We start from the raw sequence: 16,130 nt of genomic DNA, 5'->3' as shown, positions 1-16,130 counted from the left end.
ACACATGAAGAAACTCAGAGACTAGCAGTGTGTTTACTTTGCAGTGACGGGAGCTGGAGGGCCCATGGACTATTCCTGCCTCTGCCCACAACTCACCAAGTGAGGCTCCCCTGGTAACTTCACCTCTGTTTGCTCAGGTCCTCAGTCTAGACAACTATCTCCCTATTCACCACCCACCACAAGCCCACATCCTGGGTATGCTGTGGATGTTAATAAAACCATGAAGTCAAGTTCCTGAATCTCTCAGAACTACAGGGCCTATAAAAGAAAGAGTCAAATGCTTTTTCTCGGTAGACAGAGAACAACTGGTAAGAGACAGGTTTCAGAATCACAGAATTTAAAGTCTGAAGGGAGCACAGGGATTATCTTGTCCAGTTCTCCTTCAGGTTCAGATGCAGCTGGTCAAGGTCCTACATGAGCAGAGACAGGACTGGGATCTGGGGCTGACAAGCATGTCCACTCCCACGCATCATGCAATGTCCCGAGATGGGGAGTTATGTAAGGGCATTTTACAGCACTTCAAATGCTCAGCAGTCTAAACTCTTCATAAACTCCTTCTCCTCCTAAAGTCAAGCTAATGTGATTAAGGACAATGATATTTGACACAGCTTTAAGTTACTGTACAGTTAATTAGGCTTTTCCCTCAACACGAAAGTCTTCAGCTTGCTCAGTCCCCTTCACTCCTCAGTCACAACCAAACCCGCGTCCTCAGGAAAGCAATGTGGCCCATACCCCGGTGAGTCACAGACGTCCAGGTTTCCACATCCTCCACTGTCTCCTGGAACCTGGAGCTGCAGCCATGCCTGTGCTCACCTGCCCTGGGCAGCCCTGCAGACACGTGCCTTTCTAGCCTCCCTGCACCAGCGGCTCCCAATGGTGCCTCGTTCTTTCCAATGGTAACAGCTTTCCAAGAGGCAGTTCTGTAGAAAAAGGTCACAAGCCTATCTGCTCACTAAGGACACAGGGTTTTCTGCCTGGTGAGAAAGTTCTCAGAGAAGGGAGGGCAAGAAAGCTCAGTGCGCTGCGCCTACAACTCCGAATTCTGCTGGAAAGTCGTAATACCATGCATGTTTTCTGCGTGGAAAGGCTGGGAATCAGAAAACTAGAGACAGTGAAGGCCTCAACTTGAGGTTGGACCAGGAGAATGGTCACCCATCACTGTTTCTCTGTGACGGGCTTCACTACAGGACACGTCTTGCATGAAGTTGAACTTGGTCTCATCCCAAAATGCATTCTCCGTGCTCCCTGCTACCAGTGCCGCCAGTCCAACAGCTGCAGACACCCTTCTGGCCCCACCACGTGCTGCACAGCTCCCAGTCATCTGGGTTGCAGTGCATTTTATGAACACAGTGTGTCTGTTGCCCAAATGCCCCGTGAGAGGAGGCTCCCGTGCCCAGGGCTCGCCAGGCATGAAGGAAGCAGTGAGCTCTGGTGAACACGTTCTGCGGTGTCAGCCACCTTCACTCACACCTTTCAGCCCAACTTCACATGCCCTTCTCAATGGCCTCGCCAGCGTCCTCATACCCCAGTAAAGCATTCCAGCCCAGTATGGAGTAATGAAAGAAAAGGCTATGTCAGATGCCAGAAGAAATGGGAACAGGAAAGAGCTTTCCAGAGTGCAGGTAGAGTCCACCCTTTCTACCTTAGTGGGTTATCTGAGTGGGTCTCCATGTGGGTCTCCAGTCCATACTTGCAAACAAACTCCTTGAAACACACCGGGCAGTGAAACACTTCATCAGCCTTCTTCTCCAGGTCACCTGACTGCCCATCTTCTACCATCTTAGGGGAGAGGAAAAAGTGAAGTCATGAAGGAGGCTTTCCACATGGGTGGTCTTCTGAAGAGAAGCCAACCCGCAGTCCAGAGGCTATCTAAAAGAAAAGGACACCACCTCCCAGGTATTTAGAATGCACCTGACCAGTCCTTCATTCATGCAGTGAATGCTCACTAAATATAACATCCATCTATCCATCTGCCCACCCACCCTCAACCCACTCACCAATCCAACAGATATTTACAGAACACCTAGCACCTCACAGACAGTGGAGTAAGAGTGAGGACAAGTCCCTACACTTACGGAGCTTCCATTCTAGTTAGGAAAAAACGCAGAGGCGCAATGGACAAGCTCTTCATTTCCTCAGTGGGCTCGGCGAGGGGCGCTACAGAGGAAGCACGCACTCTTTTCTATGCAGCAGCGTGGGGAGACAGGCCAAACCCCAAACGGCAAAGATAAAGATGAGGCTGTCTACCCAGAACCCCGTGGTTAGGCACTCCTGGGCTGGGAGCAGGGAGAACCTTTTTAGCAGGCGCTGGGTCTTCCTTCTCCGACTCGGCATCGTGACTCAGCTTCCTTTTGGAGGAGAGCCGCCTGCGCTTCAGCGGGGATGGCGGGGCTGCAGCTGCAGCACTGTTAGGGTCTTTCTCGTGAATCTTCATATGTCTGGAAAGAACACGCACATATAATGCACTTTAGCAAAACACTGAGTTGGTTTATTTTTTTAATATTTTATATTAAGTTGTTGGTTAATTTACTTAAGAGACATGACAGATAACTTACAGTGACTTCTCTCTTTTTAAAAGTTATAACCTTGAATCCTCTTAAATCTCTTGCAAGTACAAGCCAAAAGATGCCACTCAGTACCTTGCTGTCTGCTGGGAGACGTCTGTGAGCTTCACTGGCACCAATGAGGTGAAAACAAACTATCTGGTGCCCTGTTCTTATTTAGGCAAAACGAACTATATTAGGACACACAGTTCTAGAGAATAAAGAATTCCCAGATACCACTAGTTCACCAACCAAGTAATCACTCTCTATTTGCCCCCAGAAACACCCCATCTACCAGTACTGTGCTCTCGCTCCTCTGCTTTCTGAAGGATGTCGGGGGTCAAGTTGGAGGAATTGCTGACAGAGCAAATATCTGGGGTGCTTATTAAGACCCAAAAGTCTTTCCACGTTGTTCATGGATTAACAGCTCATGGGGATAGCTGGAACAATACAATGAGTAAGTTATATGTTGCAACCCTGACATCTACCAGGCTAGGAATATACATACAGGAAGGTATTCCATATTCATACTCTGTGTGTATACATATTATAATAAAGAGTTTTATGGATACCTGATTTAAAGTGACCTAACTTCATCAAATTGCAACACAAACATCCTAAGAACAAGGTCCCAAGACCTACAGGAAAAGAATGACATTACAAACAGATAGTCTCCATTTCCCTGCACTGTGACATAAAAGGCTTACTCTTCCTAATGACCATCACCACCATCATCCTCTTTGACTTGGGTTACACTGTGCCAGATGTCAGAATGTAACTGCAGCTTTTTATAAACTATTTTATAGGATTATTGTACTGGAGATGTTCTTAGGAATGGGGGGAACAGTGGAGTTTTCACAGACTATCCTGTCACGTCTGTAAAAGAACTTCAGCTCACTCTCTGCTGAGCCTTCTTCAGAGACTGGCTGAGGACAGGACAGCAAAGAAGCTCGTGAACCACGAGCAGCAGCAGCACAGGCTCTGGGCCAGTGGCCGATGGCAGCTAAGGTAGCGCCTTTCCTTCACATGACCGCTGCCTGGCCACATCTGCCAGTCTCCCCTGAGCACGTGGAGGGTAAGACGCTGCTTTCCTTGTTCTGGCTCTACAGACGTATTCAAGGAGATGGCGGGGTCCCCGCATTAGCCCCTGCCCAGAGAGCACAGGTGAACCACCTGCCAGCAGGTCGGATGTGGCCTAACCTTGAGGAAATGGGCTCAGGGAAGGAGGCTCAGGTCTTAGGGGAACTGGTGGGTGGAGCCGAAAGATCCAGCAGCAGAGAATGGAAAGAATCCCGAGCATAATGCCCATGTCCATGTGATTCTTGATTATTAGGAAAAAATGCTTTGTTATTAGTTCGCGGTCTTGGGAAAGTTCATGGAAACAAATCTCTATCTATCTATCTATCTATCTATCTATCTATCTATCTTGGTACGTGCCCCTAGAGGGAACCGAACCTGGGACTCTCTGGTCTGTAGGCCGACGCTCCAACGGCTGAGCCAAACCGGCCAGGGCTAGCCTTATTTTTTAAAAAAAACATTTTTTTCTTTATTGATCTTAGAGAAGAAGGGAGAGGGAGAGGGATAGAAACATCAATGAGAGAGAACATTGACTGGCCACCTCCTGCAGGTCCCCCACAGGGCACTGGGCCCACAACCTGGGCATGTGCCCCAACTGGGAATCGAACCGGCGACTTCTTGGTGCTTGGGTTGACACTAAACCACTGAGCCACACATCTTATTCTAAGTACCTGCTCTAGTCTAAGGTGATTTAAGGAGACCACCACTTAATATCGGCATTTGGAAGAAAAAAAGAAAGTCTGGCAAGTGACTTTGGACTTTTATTGTATGACATACTGCAACTTTAGAAATGCAAGAAAAAAATTTTTCATAGCATCTAAGAATTGAGGAAATATGATAACACTAAGGGATGCAAATTAGTACTAAACCCACCCTGTCAATAAATAACTCAAAATTAATTTAAAAAATGAATGCCCTTTCCAACAGTCGATAGGGTACTTGTGCAGATGAACATACGGCTACGATGACCCGTGGGAAGACTAGAAGCTGCAGACTGACAGCTGTTAGTTCACTAGCTCATGTCAAGTTGCACCTTCTCTATCACGTGATACTAGCATGTCTAGTTCTCAGAGTATGACAATGTGTTTCCAGAGAGGAGAGAGAGCGAGCCCTCAGTGAGGACCTGGTGGGAACATTACACAGAGTGTTATTTCCATGATGCAGATGTGGTTGTTGAGGTGTGGAGAGGGTGACACACCCAGGGCCTCTCAGCCAGGATGGAATGGTCCTTGGTGTGCGACTCCAGAGCCCATGCTTCACCTCCAAGGCCACGCCTTTGGATCTGTGTTCTAGATCACAGGCTGGATCTTAGGGTTCAAACCTGAACCCGGACACTTCCTTTCTGAGTGACTGTGGCCCAAGGCCTGGCAGCTGATAGCAAACGTTAACAAAATTTCAACAGGGGGATGAAGGCTCTGAGGTCAGGCAGCAATATTCCCCACCTCCGTCCTGCCTCTGTCTTATTCTGAAAAACTAGGGCTGTCCTTGAACTACATCACTGTCAAAGGCAGGGAGAGGAGACCAGATCAAAGCAGTCCGGAGGGGTCGGTGGCAAGTGTGCGGCTGCCCAGCACATCAACCCATTCGTTTTCCAACTGAGCCCAGCTGGAGCCCCAAGTTTGAAGCTCAAGCAATACCCCGCTCTAGGGTTAAATCTCCGGTTGCTGGCCAAGACACAGGGTGTTCCCAATCTGTCCTTCCAGCTACATGGTGACCAACAGCTGCAGGCTCATTTAGGAACTTAATTCGGTCAATAGTTGGGCTGCCAGGGTTGGGAGTTCCAACTAGTTCTGGAGTTGGTTGTGATCTGTGGTTAAGGATATTCCCCATCCCCTGGCCTCTGATAGCAGGAGCAGTGGCATTAGTTACCCATTTCTTCCTGGATCCTCACAGGAGGTGGGGCGAGTCACTGGGATGAACCTGTCATGGCCTCCTTCCTGCAGAACATGGCCAAAACAGAGGGCTGGTGCAGGAAATAATTCTATTTCTCTTCTTTAGAAGGCTTGCATCTATTTTTCTCTCAGGCTTTATTTCAAGGGCTAATTTGTCTAATTTCCATGTACCCTAAGAATCAGTAAATTACAATGAACCTCAGAAATGGAAAGGAGCAGAGATGCTGTCCAACTTCCCACTCTGCTCCACCGTTTTTAGATATAAACACTCCAGACACACAGTTGTTTATTCTTCATGAATGCTTCCAGCCACAGGGACTTCTCCATTTTCAACACTGCTGATTATTAAAATCATCTTCCCCATGCTAAGCTGAAAATTCCGTCCTAACTTGGTCTCTGTCCTTACGGGCAGCACCGGATGGTCTACACTCTCTTATTCCTTGCAGCTCTTTCAACAGCCCAGGATGGCATCTACCTTCCTCCAAAGCTTCCTACAAGTCAAACAACTCTAGCTCCTGCAGCTAGTCCCCGAGGCAGCTCTCATTTGCTGAATCACACCAATCCCTACTAACCGTGGAATACTCTCCAGTTTGTGAATGTCCTTCATGAAATGTTGGGTTAGAGGTGAGTACCAATGTTGCTATGGTCTGAGAGGGAAAGCCACAGGGCTGGGACCACCACCTCCAGAGGCTGCGCGAACAGAGCTGGGGCTTCCTTGTGCATGTTTAACAGCAACGTCACAACCTCAGTTCCTAAGAGCGATCTCCTCCATTCTGCACTTGAACAGTTAACGTCTTTTCACACTTTCCAGATTGGCAAGGATAAGAAATCTGAAATGTTGGCATGGGGAGTACCGCACTAGCCTTTGGTGGCACACGGCAGGTGGTCCAATAAATATTTGTTCAAAATGGTTGAATGGCTGAATAAATGAATGAATAAGTACATATCTCTTGAATCACTGAATGGAGGAAGGGATGGATGAAATAAATGCAGAAAATGTTATACACCTGCATATCACAACAACATATGTCCTCAGTTTCCAAGACACCTTATAGTTTACTTTATTAGGATTTAATGTTAGCAAACTTGATATGAGACTATACAGTAAACACTGCTATACTGAAGAGACTTGAATGAAAAATACCCCAAATGTGAACAATGAGGACACACGCTAATGTTTTCCTCTTGGAATTAATCTGTATGCTGCATTCAAAACTATACCCACGTTCACAGTAGAGAAGTGAATGTACACTCAAAGCAAGCATCTGCCTTTTGAATAAGATTGTAGAATTTCCTATAGAGGCATGTACTTTAGTAGAAATCCTGCCACACCTGGTCTGAAGAAGGAATTTTATCAGAGCACTTTCAGGAGCCAAGTGATGTTTTCTCCTGTTCACAACACCCAAAGGGGCTTTTACAGTATGAACCAAAACAAATCCTGCAGATGTTTCCTAATCTAGGAAAGCCTAAAGCTGGGTGCTTTTTAGCACTGATAGGAGCCTATGTTGGATTTTGAGAGGGATGCTGATTTTCAACTCAAAGTTTTCCTCCCATTAATATAATCATTCATTTTCTAAAATGTGAAAAGATCCATCGTAGCTAGGGTGGACTGTCCAGAAGAGTAAGGACTGTATCAGAGCTAAACCAAACACACCTTGTGAAGAAAGTGCACCACGCCACTAACTCAAAGGAGTATCTCTAAAGCACACCCTCCCTTCCTCCCCGAATCTCACTGCCAGTTCGAAACAACGGGAACTTTCCGCTGACCTTTCCCAGGTATGTAAATCTGGGGACTTGGAGATGGAGGTAAACTCTTAACCATTCAAGCACTGGCCTGCTCTAAGAGGCAAGCAGGAACTGAAATAGATGAAAAAAGCAAATTTGGGTGGGAAGATGGTGTAGCAGACAGAGCGACCACGTATGGCACTGAGGTCTTGGGGCAGGCTCGGAGCTGTGAGACACGTCAGAAGCTATATCCTGGTTCTACCATCTAGTAACCATGGAAACTCGCCAAGTTACTCAGGCAACCTCAGCTTCAGTTTTCACATCTGTAAAACTTCCCAGGAGAATACCACCAGCCTCCCAGAGCACTGGTTTTCAAACCGTGGTTCTCTGACCAACAGCATCAGAATCACCCGGGGAATCACTGCAAGTTCTCAGCCTGGCCCGTGCCCTGCATTTGCCCACATGCCCTCCAGGTGATACTCACACCAGATCAAGTGTGAGAGTCACAGGATGAAAGGGGATTCTAACCCTTCACGCTGCTCGCGGATCTGGTTAACTTTTTGACTCAGACACTGATATTTTGGGGATATAAACATTAAATCTGCCCCTGGCTCACCAGCAGTCCTTGCACAAGTTTGCCAGGTTTAAACAAGCATGTAGTAGAAGGTCCCTCAAGGCCAGTGTCACACATTCTTCAAGGGTTCCTGTATCTAACTTACATGTGAAGGTCAAAGCTCAGGTGACATCTGGACACTGCCAGTATTTGTTAACTTTTTGGTCTTAATTTCCTCATAGATTTTATTTATGACACAGGACACAAACTGCACACAAATAGTGCCCAGCAGCGCTCAGGGCCACCAGACTGAAGTCAACAGGTTTAAAACAGGTTTTTACAGCCTGATTACAGACATATCTCCACTCTTACCATATCCTGTGTTCGTTTTGCTTCTCCAACAAAGCTGTGACAATCAGAGAGAACGAATGAGATTTAGAAGCATCACAGTTCTACAACCTATGTTTGGGCCAAAGAAAAGAAAGCCTGCAGATAGATCCATGTATGTTTAAGGAGAGTTTAAGGGTGGGGAGCTGTGAGTGACACCTGTAAAGTCAATGGGGTCCTGTGCCACTAAATGAAGGGATAGGGAGTGAAGATGGAGGTTATGTGGCGGGGTGGGGCATTCCCAGCGTGGCCCCACCTGTGAGTGCAAAGGCACCTTCTAGAAATTCAGGTGTTGTTCAGGTTCAGCCATTCCTCTCCAGAAGGCAGGTCGCACCAGCTATGACGGTGTGGAGGAAGCTGGACAATGGTGTAAGAGCCTTGCCGACCCAGGAGACGGCACTCGCAGAAAGATCTAGATGTCAGCCTAGCGTGAAGTGTAAACCTCAGGGAGGCATTTCTGCTGTCTGCAGGCTGGTTGTGGAAATTCCTCCACCAGGCTGCTCCCAAGGCTCTCAGGATGTGCTTGGTGAAATGCTTAGATGCTGTGCCCACCCCAGCATCAGTCAATGAGATTCCACGTGTGCTGACACTAGCAATGCCTAGGGCCAAGGACAGGTCTGCATCTCAGTTGTAACACTCAAGTCTGCTCCTGCTGCCGCAGCCTCTGCTCAGGGGCAAACAAGAAGGGAGGCGTCTGAAAGACCACATCCCACGTCGCCTTGCTGAATAGAACCCAACATGCTGGTGATATCCTAAATCAAAATTATATAAAAAGTTAAAGCATCTTAATTCAAAGTAAGGGTGTGCCAGGGGTTCAGTTTCACGAACTCCACTGCTCCTCTCCTGGGCTGCTCTCCTGTCCCATCAGAGTCTGTCTCCTTTGTCAGGATGGAGAAGGCGATTCCCACTCCACCTTGGTCCCCTGCAAGGCCTCGGTACACATGCTTCTTGCTGACGGACAAAGCTGGGAGGATGATACCTGAGGAATATTTGCCCTCAGTGTTCCCCATCTCCCAGCCATCCTTCAGGCAGGAGAAGGGCAGCCTTCTGGCTACTGCATTCCTCCCCCCACTTCCATGCTGATACCGGCAGCCACTGACCTCAGATCAGAATCGAGGTACAATGTCCTTCAGTTACTGTCTACTGAGAAAACAGAGGGCCCTTCACTGCTCAATCCGGAGTCCTTCCTCCTCTCCTGACTTTCAAACACAGCGTAGGAGAGGCTGGCAGGTGGCCCATGTCAATAAATATCAACCTTTAAAATCTTGATTCTAGACCCTGTTCCTAACTATCATGCTTTAGAATCAGTACACCCTAAACCCTTGTGTACTATTTCTCCTTTGCCTCCCCTTGTTTTGCTGACATTTTCATTTGTAATAACACGCTTCATACACTATTTGGCTCCCTGGATACCTGTTTATAATACCCACAAAACTACATAGTATATATTGTCTTATAAAATCACAGTTTCTTAAAAAACACACAAAGACCTCACCGGTAGGACGAACCGCCCTCTCACACCCAGAGAACTCTCAATCACGCAGAGCTGAAACTGACTGGCTTGGACCCTCCCAGCGTTAACCCAGATAAATAAGCAGAAAGTCACCACTTTCCCTTGGGCATTTCTGGGCAGCTGCTATGCTGGACTATGTTGGAATGGACTCTCTTTCCCCAGTCCATACTCCCTGCATTTCTTTATCCTCACCTGAGGACAATTTTTCGTTTTTTGTTCAGGTAGAGTGGGAGAGAGAGAGAGAGAGAGAAACATCGACGTGAAAGGGGCACATTGAGTGACTGCCACCCACATGATCCAACGAGGGCCGGGGACAAACTGCAACCGAGGCACGTGCCCTTAGCAGAACTGAACCCAGGTCTCTCTAGACCGCAGGCTGACGCTCTAACCACCGAGCCAAACCGGCCAGGTGCTCCCTGCATTTCTTCAATCTTCCCGTACAGCCTGGAGCTGCTGTCCCTGGAGCAGGACTCCGGTACCTGTGGTCTCAGGTGAGGAAGCCCATCTGGAGTTGATGTTCCCAGAGCCATGATCCCAATAACAGTTAAGCCAACCCCCAACCTAAGCTTCATGGTGGACTGGAAGCGCCAAGAGACCTTTTCTCACTCAGCTCGAGAGAAGTAGCTTTAACTTTCTTAAGATGGCAGAAGCTGGTTATTCACATCCTCTTTCTTCTTGCAGAGGAGGAAGAGATGATTATCACCATAATACGGTGGTGCCAAGTCACTGTTTGCTGCTCCCAAGTGCTTCCAAAAGAGGAACAAGTAACGCTTAGGCTGGGTCCCTCGAGATGGCCTGCTGCCACGCAGGGAAATGGGAGGCACAGGCGGTGGAGCAGGGAAGGAGTGAGGAGACGTCCCCACTGCTATGGGATGCCATATCATATTATTTAGGGCCATGAGAAAAAGTTGAGAAGGAACAGGGTACCAGAATCAGTTCATCTCTGAGACAGAAATAATGAAATGAATCCAGAGAAACACCACCTGTGAACACCAACAAAGCAACAAAGGCCCTGCCTGACTGCAGCAGCACAAGCACCTTTTATCTGAAGTGGGACTGAGATGGCCACACCGGCCTCTGCTCGCCACAGGCGACTGTCACCAGGTGATGGGCTGTGGGGAGAGGAGCACACTGTTCTAGCAACAGGAGCCAGGGAGAGAAGGAGCCAAGGTTTGCTTCTGATCTTGGCTGAACCCCATGACACTGCAGACCTCAGTTTTCCCACCTGTAGAACTAGAACAATCCTTTTGGGCGAGCTGGGTCGTATAAGCATGAAGAATTGAGTGCTGATACCACATACCAGTGAACCCATTTAAGGAGATCCAAAATCTCTCCTACTGAAGGCCAACAAGCTCTCCATCAACCCAGTCTTGAAGGACGCCAGAGGAGAAAGGCCCACGGGCACGACACAGGCCTGAGGGGAGAGGAGGGGGCCCCAACCTGCCACATATGCATACTAAGATTTCTGCGTTACTGCTTCACTTTTTAGTAGAGGGGTGGGGCAGATTTTGTTGCTAATCACCTTCCTTACAAATCAGAAAAACGTTGACAGTGAGTGGGCATAGTTAGATGTTTGCTAGCACCAGCTTGTTCAGCCCAAACAGGTTGGACAGGTTGAATATTTAAACAAAGGTGGAAAAATGCAAGGCATAAAGCAGGACGTGCTGTGGTGGGCTTGCGGCCAGCACCTGCGGGTTGAAGTCTGTGATCTGACGCAGGTGACTAGGCTCGCTCTCCTCCTCCACCTCCTCCTCCTCTCCACCTCAATACTTTCATACTATGACACGAAACTGGACACACACTCAGGATCTGTTCAAAGCTGTCAAGACAGCAGAGAGGGCATGGTGGGAGAGGAGAATGGGGCACTCAGAAGCAGCAGCCAGCAACCGCTCCTCCTCCTACCCCCAGCAAACACATACCTTCCCTTCTGTGACCTAATTTCTAGTTCTCACAAATGCCAGGCTGTTCAAGTGTGGGCAAGCAAAGGTGCTCCAGACTGCGATGCCATCCAGCAGTCTTACTTGGTGTAACTGAGCTTTTGAAATATTTCAACAAGATATGTCAAAACGACCCTACTGCCTGCATGCAAGAGAACATTTTTTCTGCATCTTTAATTTCCAAAAACAAATGGATAGACAACCACCACCTTTGCCAAAACGGAAGACAACGTAAGTTATAAACATCAGCATCCAACCAGCCATATGATAATAAACTACTTAATTATGAAGCAGATGGTAAATGAAAGAATCAGTTTTAGTACTAAAAGGCTTCACCAGTGTCCCACGCTTGGGAAATCTTATGAGTGAGTTCTGGCCTACCTGTACTCCAGAGAAAATGCAAACACAAAGTGAGCACATTTAAAAAAATATCCTTTTAGCCCTGGCCAGTTTGGCTCAGCAGTTAGAACCTTGGCCCACGGACCAATGAGTCGCGGGTTCGATTCCGGTCAAGGGCATGTACCTCGGTTGTGGTTAGTCCCTGACCCCGGTCAAGTTGTGCAGGAAGCAACCAGTCGACGTGTCTCTATCACATTGATGTTTCTCTCTCCCACTCTATCTGATGACAGATGGGAAAATATCCTTGGGTGAAAAATAAAAAAAAATATACTGTTTCAAAAAATAAAAATAAAATCAACTATTCTGATTGTTAAAGAATACTGGAAAAGAAAAGAAAAACCCAGGTGGAAGGGAAAGGTTCTATAGAGTGTCAGCAAACAGGAACGAGGCTGCACAAGAGACTTGACTGACATGGGCCAACTGTTAGCTCCACTACCCTCTTATGATTTGTCTCTTATTTGAACAATAAAATGCTGGGGCACATCACTCTGACCAGGCCTTATATATATTAGCTTCAGGTGTACAACGTCATGATTTGCTATTTCTTCTGACCTGCTCTTTTCCTCTGGGAATAGTGGCAGCTTTCTACCATGTGCTGATTTCTAATACGTAAAGAATTCGGAAAGGGACCACAGATGCTCATATAATAGTATAAATGCTAATCCACACGAGAAATGTAAAAACACCACAGAACAAAATATCCCCAAAAAGGTGTTCAAATAGTACAGTTGTATAACTTGGTAAAGGAAATTTAGGTGTAAGGCATACAGCTACTCTACAAAAACACTATTTTGACTTTGGGTTCTTAGAACACAGGTTACTTACTCTCAAGGTTGGGAAGCACGGAGTCTATTTTCTTTTCCTGTTTGGGGGGATAATCCTCAGTGGAGAATATTTTCCCAATGATTTTTAGATAGAGTGGAAGGGAAGGAGGGAGAAAAAGGGGTGGGGGGGGGGAACATCAATATGAGAGAGACATATCACATCAATTGACTGCTTCCCACATGACTCCAATCGGGTCCAGGTATCAAACCTGCAACTCAGGTATGTGCCCTTCACCAGGAACCGAACCTGAGACCCTTCAGTCTGAGGGCCAACACTCTAACTGCTGAGCCACATCAGCCAGGGCCAGAGTCTATCTTCTTGGTTTTGTAAATGTGCTGGTTGACCAGCATGCAGAAAGCACTGATGAATTAAGGTTTCCTAAGGGAGCCTGGCCAATGTGGCTCAGTGGATTGAGCGCCGTCCCATGGACTGAGAGGTTTCAGTGCGATTCCCAGTCAGGGCACATGCCCGGGTTACAGGCTCAATCCCCAGTAGGGGGCGTGCAGGAGGCAGTCAATTGATGTTTCTCCAGTCCATGTTACTATCTTTCTCTTCCTCTCTCTCTAAAAAAAACCAATAAAAACATTTTAAAAAGTTTTCCTAAGGGAGACAAGAAAGGAAGGAAACTACAATTTGTCGAACATCTTATATGAACTAGAGGCTTGGGCATAGCATATATTATAGCATTTAATCCTCACAATGACAAATTCTGTGAGCAAAGCGTTGCCCTGTTAAAGATGAAGGAAGGTGGGCTCCCTTTGCCGTCCATGGAGCATCGCTACAGCCCATACAAGAAGGAAGAGCTCTCAGAGGACACACAGCGAGGCCTCGTTTATGTAACCACTAATGGAGTTAAGATAAAAACAAACAGGTTTCAATTCCAGTCAATGAGATGTAAAGAAAAGCTAAAAGCATTTCTTTACATTAAAAGCACTTAAATATAATCAAACAGTTGCCCAGCCAGTGTGGCTCACTGGTTGAGCATCAACCCATGCAATAAGAGGTCGTTGGTTCGATTCCTGGTCAGGGCACATGCCCAGGTTGTGGGCCTGATCCCCAGTGTGGGGCATTCAGGAGGCAGCCAGTTGATGTTCTCTCTCATCAATGTTTCTATCTCTCGCTCCCTTCCTCTCTAAAAAATCAATAAAGAAAAAAAGAAATTTAAATAAATAAGTATAACAAACAGCTTACAATATTTTTCTGATTAAGAAGAAAAAAGTTTCAACACATACTAAAGAAATGCTTTTTAAACCACACCCAAAGTACATCTATTTCAGTACAGAGTATTAAATATACAGAAACTGCCAGGATGCCCAAGAAACTACCAAATGCTCCTTGAGCTCCCACCATGTGTCAAGATCACATGTCCAGGCCCATTCACGGGTGTGCCTCGCGTACACACCTCAGCCACCTCTGTAGAGAGCTGCATGTGTGGTCAGAGCACTGATTGCCACCAGTGGACTGGCTGTGCCATGATCTCTGAGCGTCCTCAAAAGATATTTTCTTCCAGTTTGTCTTTCTCCCAAGGGCAAAATAGTCAGATGTAGGTAACTGAAATATTATTAATATAATCATTTTCCTCCTTTTTAAAACAACTATATCAAAGGAAGCAAATGTTTATATTGTCCTGGATAGGATGACACAGATTTTCTATCCTAAAAATAATTTCTTCCCATGTGAACTAGCACGACACCTTCCTTCCCTCACAGAAGTTTGTCCAGGAAGCAGGCACCTGGTGACTAAGACTTGTTTCAAGATGGAACTAGCTGAATCTCTGAGTGGTCACCTCCACTCCTGAGAAGTAGCAAGTACCAGAGCTAGTTACAGCGTGTCTTTAGAAACGTGATATCACCAAGACCGAAGTTCACGGGGCCCCTCCTCTCGCTGGGCTCCGAGAGTAAAGAAGTGACTATCCCCTTCCAAGACACTGTCCTGCCTCTGCTCCTTCTGTCCTTTAATGCTGGCCACCTGTTCAAATACCCAAGTTCAGCTGTACGTGCCAAGGGCTGGCTCTGCCTAAGCATCAGAGAGCAGCGCACTAAATTCAGAGCCTTCGTGGTCTCACTTGTCATGGAGCAGGTCACATTTCTGTGCAGTGAATGTTTCCTTCCAGCATAACAGGAACACATAAGCCTCTGCTCCTGAAGACTGTCCATTACCCAGCGGCATCCTCAGGGTCTGTGTTCCTGTACTTAGCATCAGAAAAAGTCACGACTACTGCAGGAGAAAAGGAAGCCCTTGGCAAACAACTAAAGGATGTTCCAGGGATTTCTCTCCCTCATCTTCACCCTCCTAATGCCACAGCAGAAATGAGCACACACCCCTGCTCTTCGGAGAAGAAACAGAAGTTAGTTAGGAAAGTTTGCTCCTGCCGGGGTCTTCAGTGTGCTCTTACCATAACATATACTCCAAACTCTCTCTACAGATTAAAAATCTATAGTTTATAAAACAAGGAGCAACATGGGAGTTAATTTCCTGTTTTCCCAAGGCAATTAGTTTTCAAAAAACAAAAACACCCATTTCAGAGATAGGATTTCTTCCAAATGAGGTTTCAATCCTCTCTTTCAAGTATCATCACTTCTCCATAGTTCTGCAGCCCAGTACTTTCTGGAAAGTCTTGCAAATCACAAAGCTCAATGCCCTTTTTCCTACATTCAGCTCTCCCGAGGGCGTGCTCTGGCTCAGTTTCCCAAGTTTGTTTTGGAAGACAAGCACCGCTCAACCCAAATTTTCAACGTGGGAGCAACTGATAAAGAGTTCTGGGAAGTTAAAAGCTGGAACCTCGGTGATATTTCCATGATACATATTTTGTACTTGATGGCAACCTGTTATTCTGCTCAGGAACTAAGCTGTGGTCAGAAAGGTTTGGGATAAAGAATTTTCAAACCCCCAAAACACAAAAATCTGCAGACAAGGAAGCAGCAAGTTGGAATACTGTTCCAGATATGGTAATGAACTGACATGGTCTCTTCCAACCCTTTTTCAAAATGAGCTGTATCACTCTTGTCTCCCTAGTTACCAAATATACAATTTAAAAACATCATTTAAATTTATTTACTAGAATTAAATTAAAAGTTATGGGCTTTATCAAAGCTACAATGCAACTGTTAACATAATTACGTAAAACTTAATATGCTATCTGATTCTGTGAAATTTATTTTCTTTTACTAACAATTCTGTTAGGCTGATTATGTGCTGATGGTCCTCCCATAAAACTAAGATAAAGGAAACTCTACAAAAAGAATGACTCGTGCCCTTGTGGGTAGCTCAGTTGGTTAG

At 46.4% G+C, this 16,130-nt stretch overlaps 1 protein-coding gene across 8 annotated transcripts in view; it reads right to left on the bottom strand.

Annotated features, from left to right (window-relative positions):
• RREB1 (ras responsive element binding protein 1) overlaps positions 1–16,130 on the bottom strand; it is a 134,228-nt gene that overhangs the window by 35,632 nt on the left and 82,466 nt on the right. For all 8 annotated transcript variants that reach the window (XM_036256250.1, XM_036256251.1, XM_036256249.1 and 5 more), the window contains 2 exons: positions 2,294–2,438; positions 1,643–1,779 (listed from right to left, as the gene is read on the bottom strand). In XM_036256250.1, coding sequence (XP_036112143.1) covers positions 1,643–1,779; positions 2,294–2,438 — 282 coding nt within the window. The remainder of the gene's footprint in view (positions 1–1,642; positions 1,780–2,293; positions 2,439–16,130) is intronic.

Source organism: Molossus molossus, unplaced genomic scaffold (genome assembly GCF_014108415.1).
Source record: "Molossus molossus isolate mMolMol1 unplaced genomic scaffold, mMolMol1.p scaffold_m16_p_12, whole genome shotgun sequence".
NCBI lineage: Eukaryota > Metazoa > Chordata > Mammalia > Chiroptera > Molossidae > Molossus > Molossus molossus.
The sequence above is the reverse complement of the archived record's forward strand: the minus strand, read 5'-3'. Positions and strand labels throughout refer to the sequence as shown.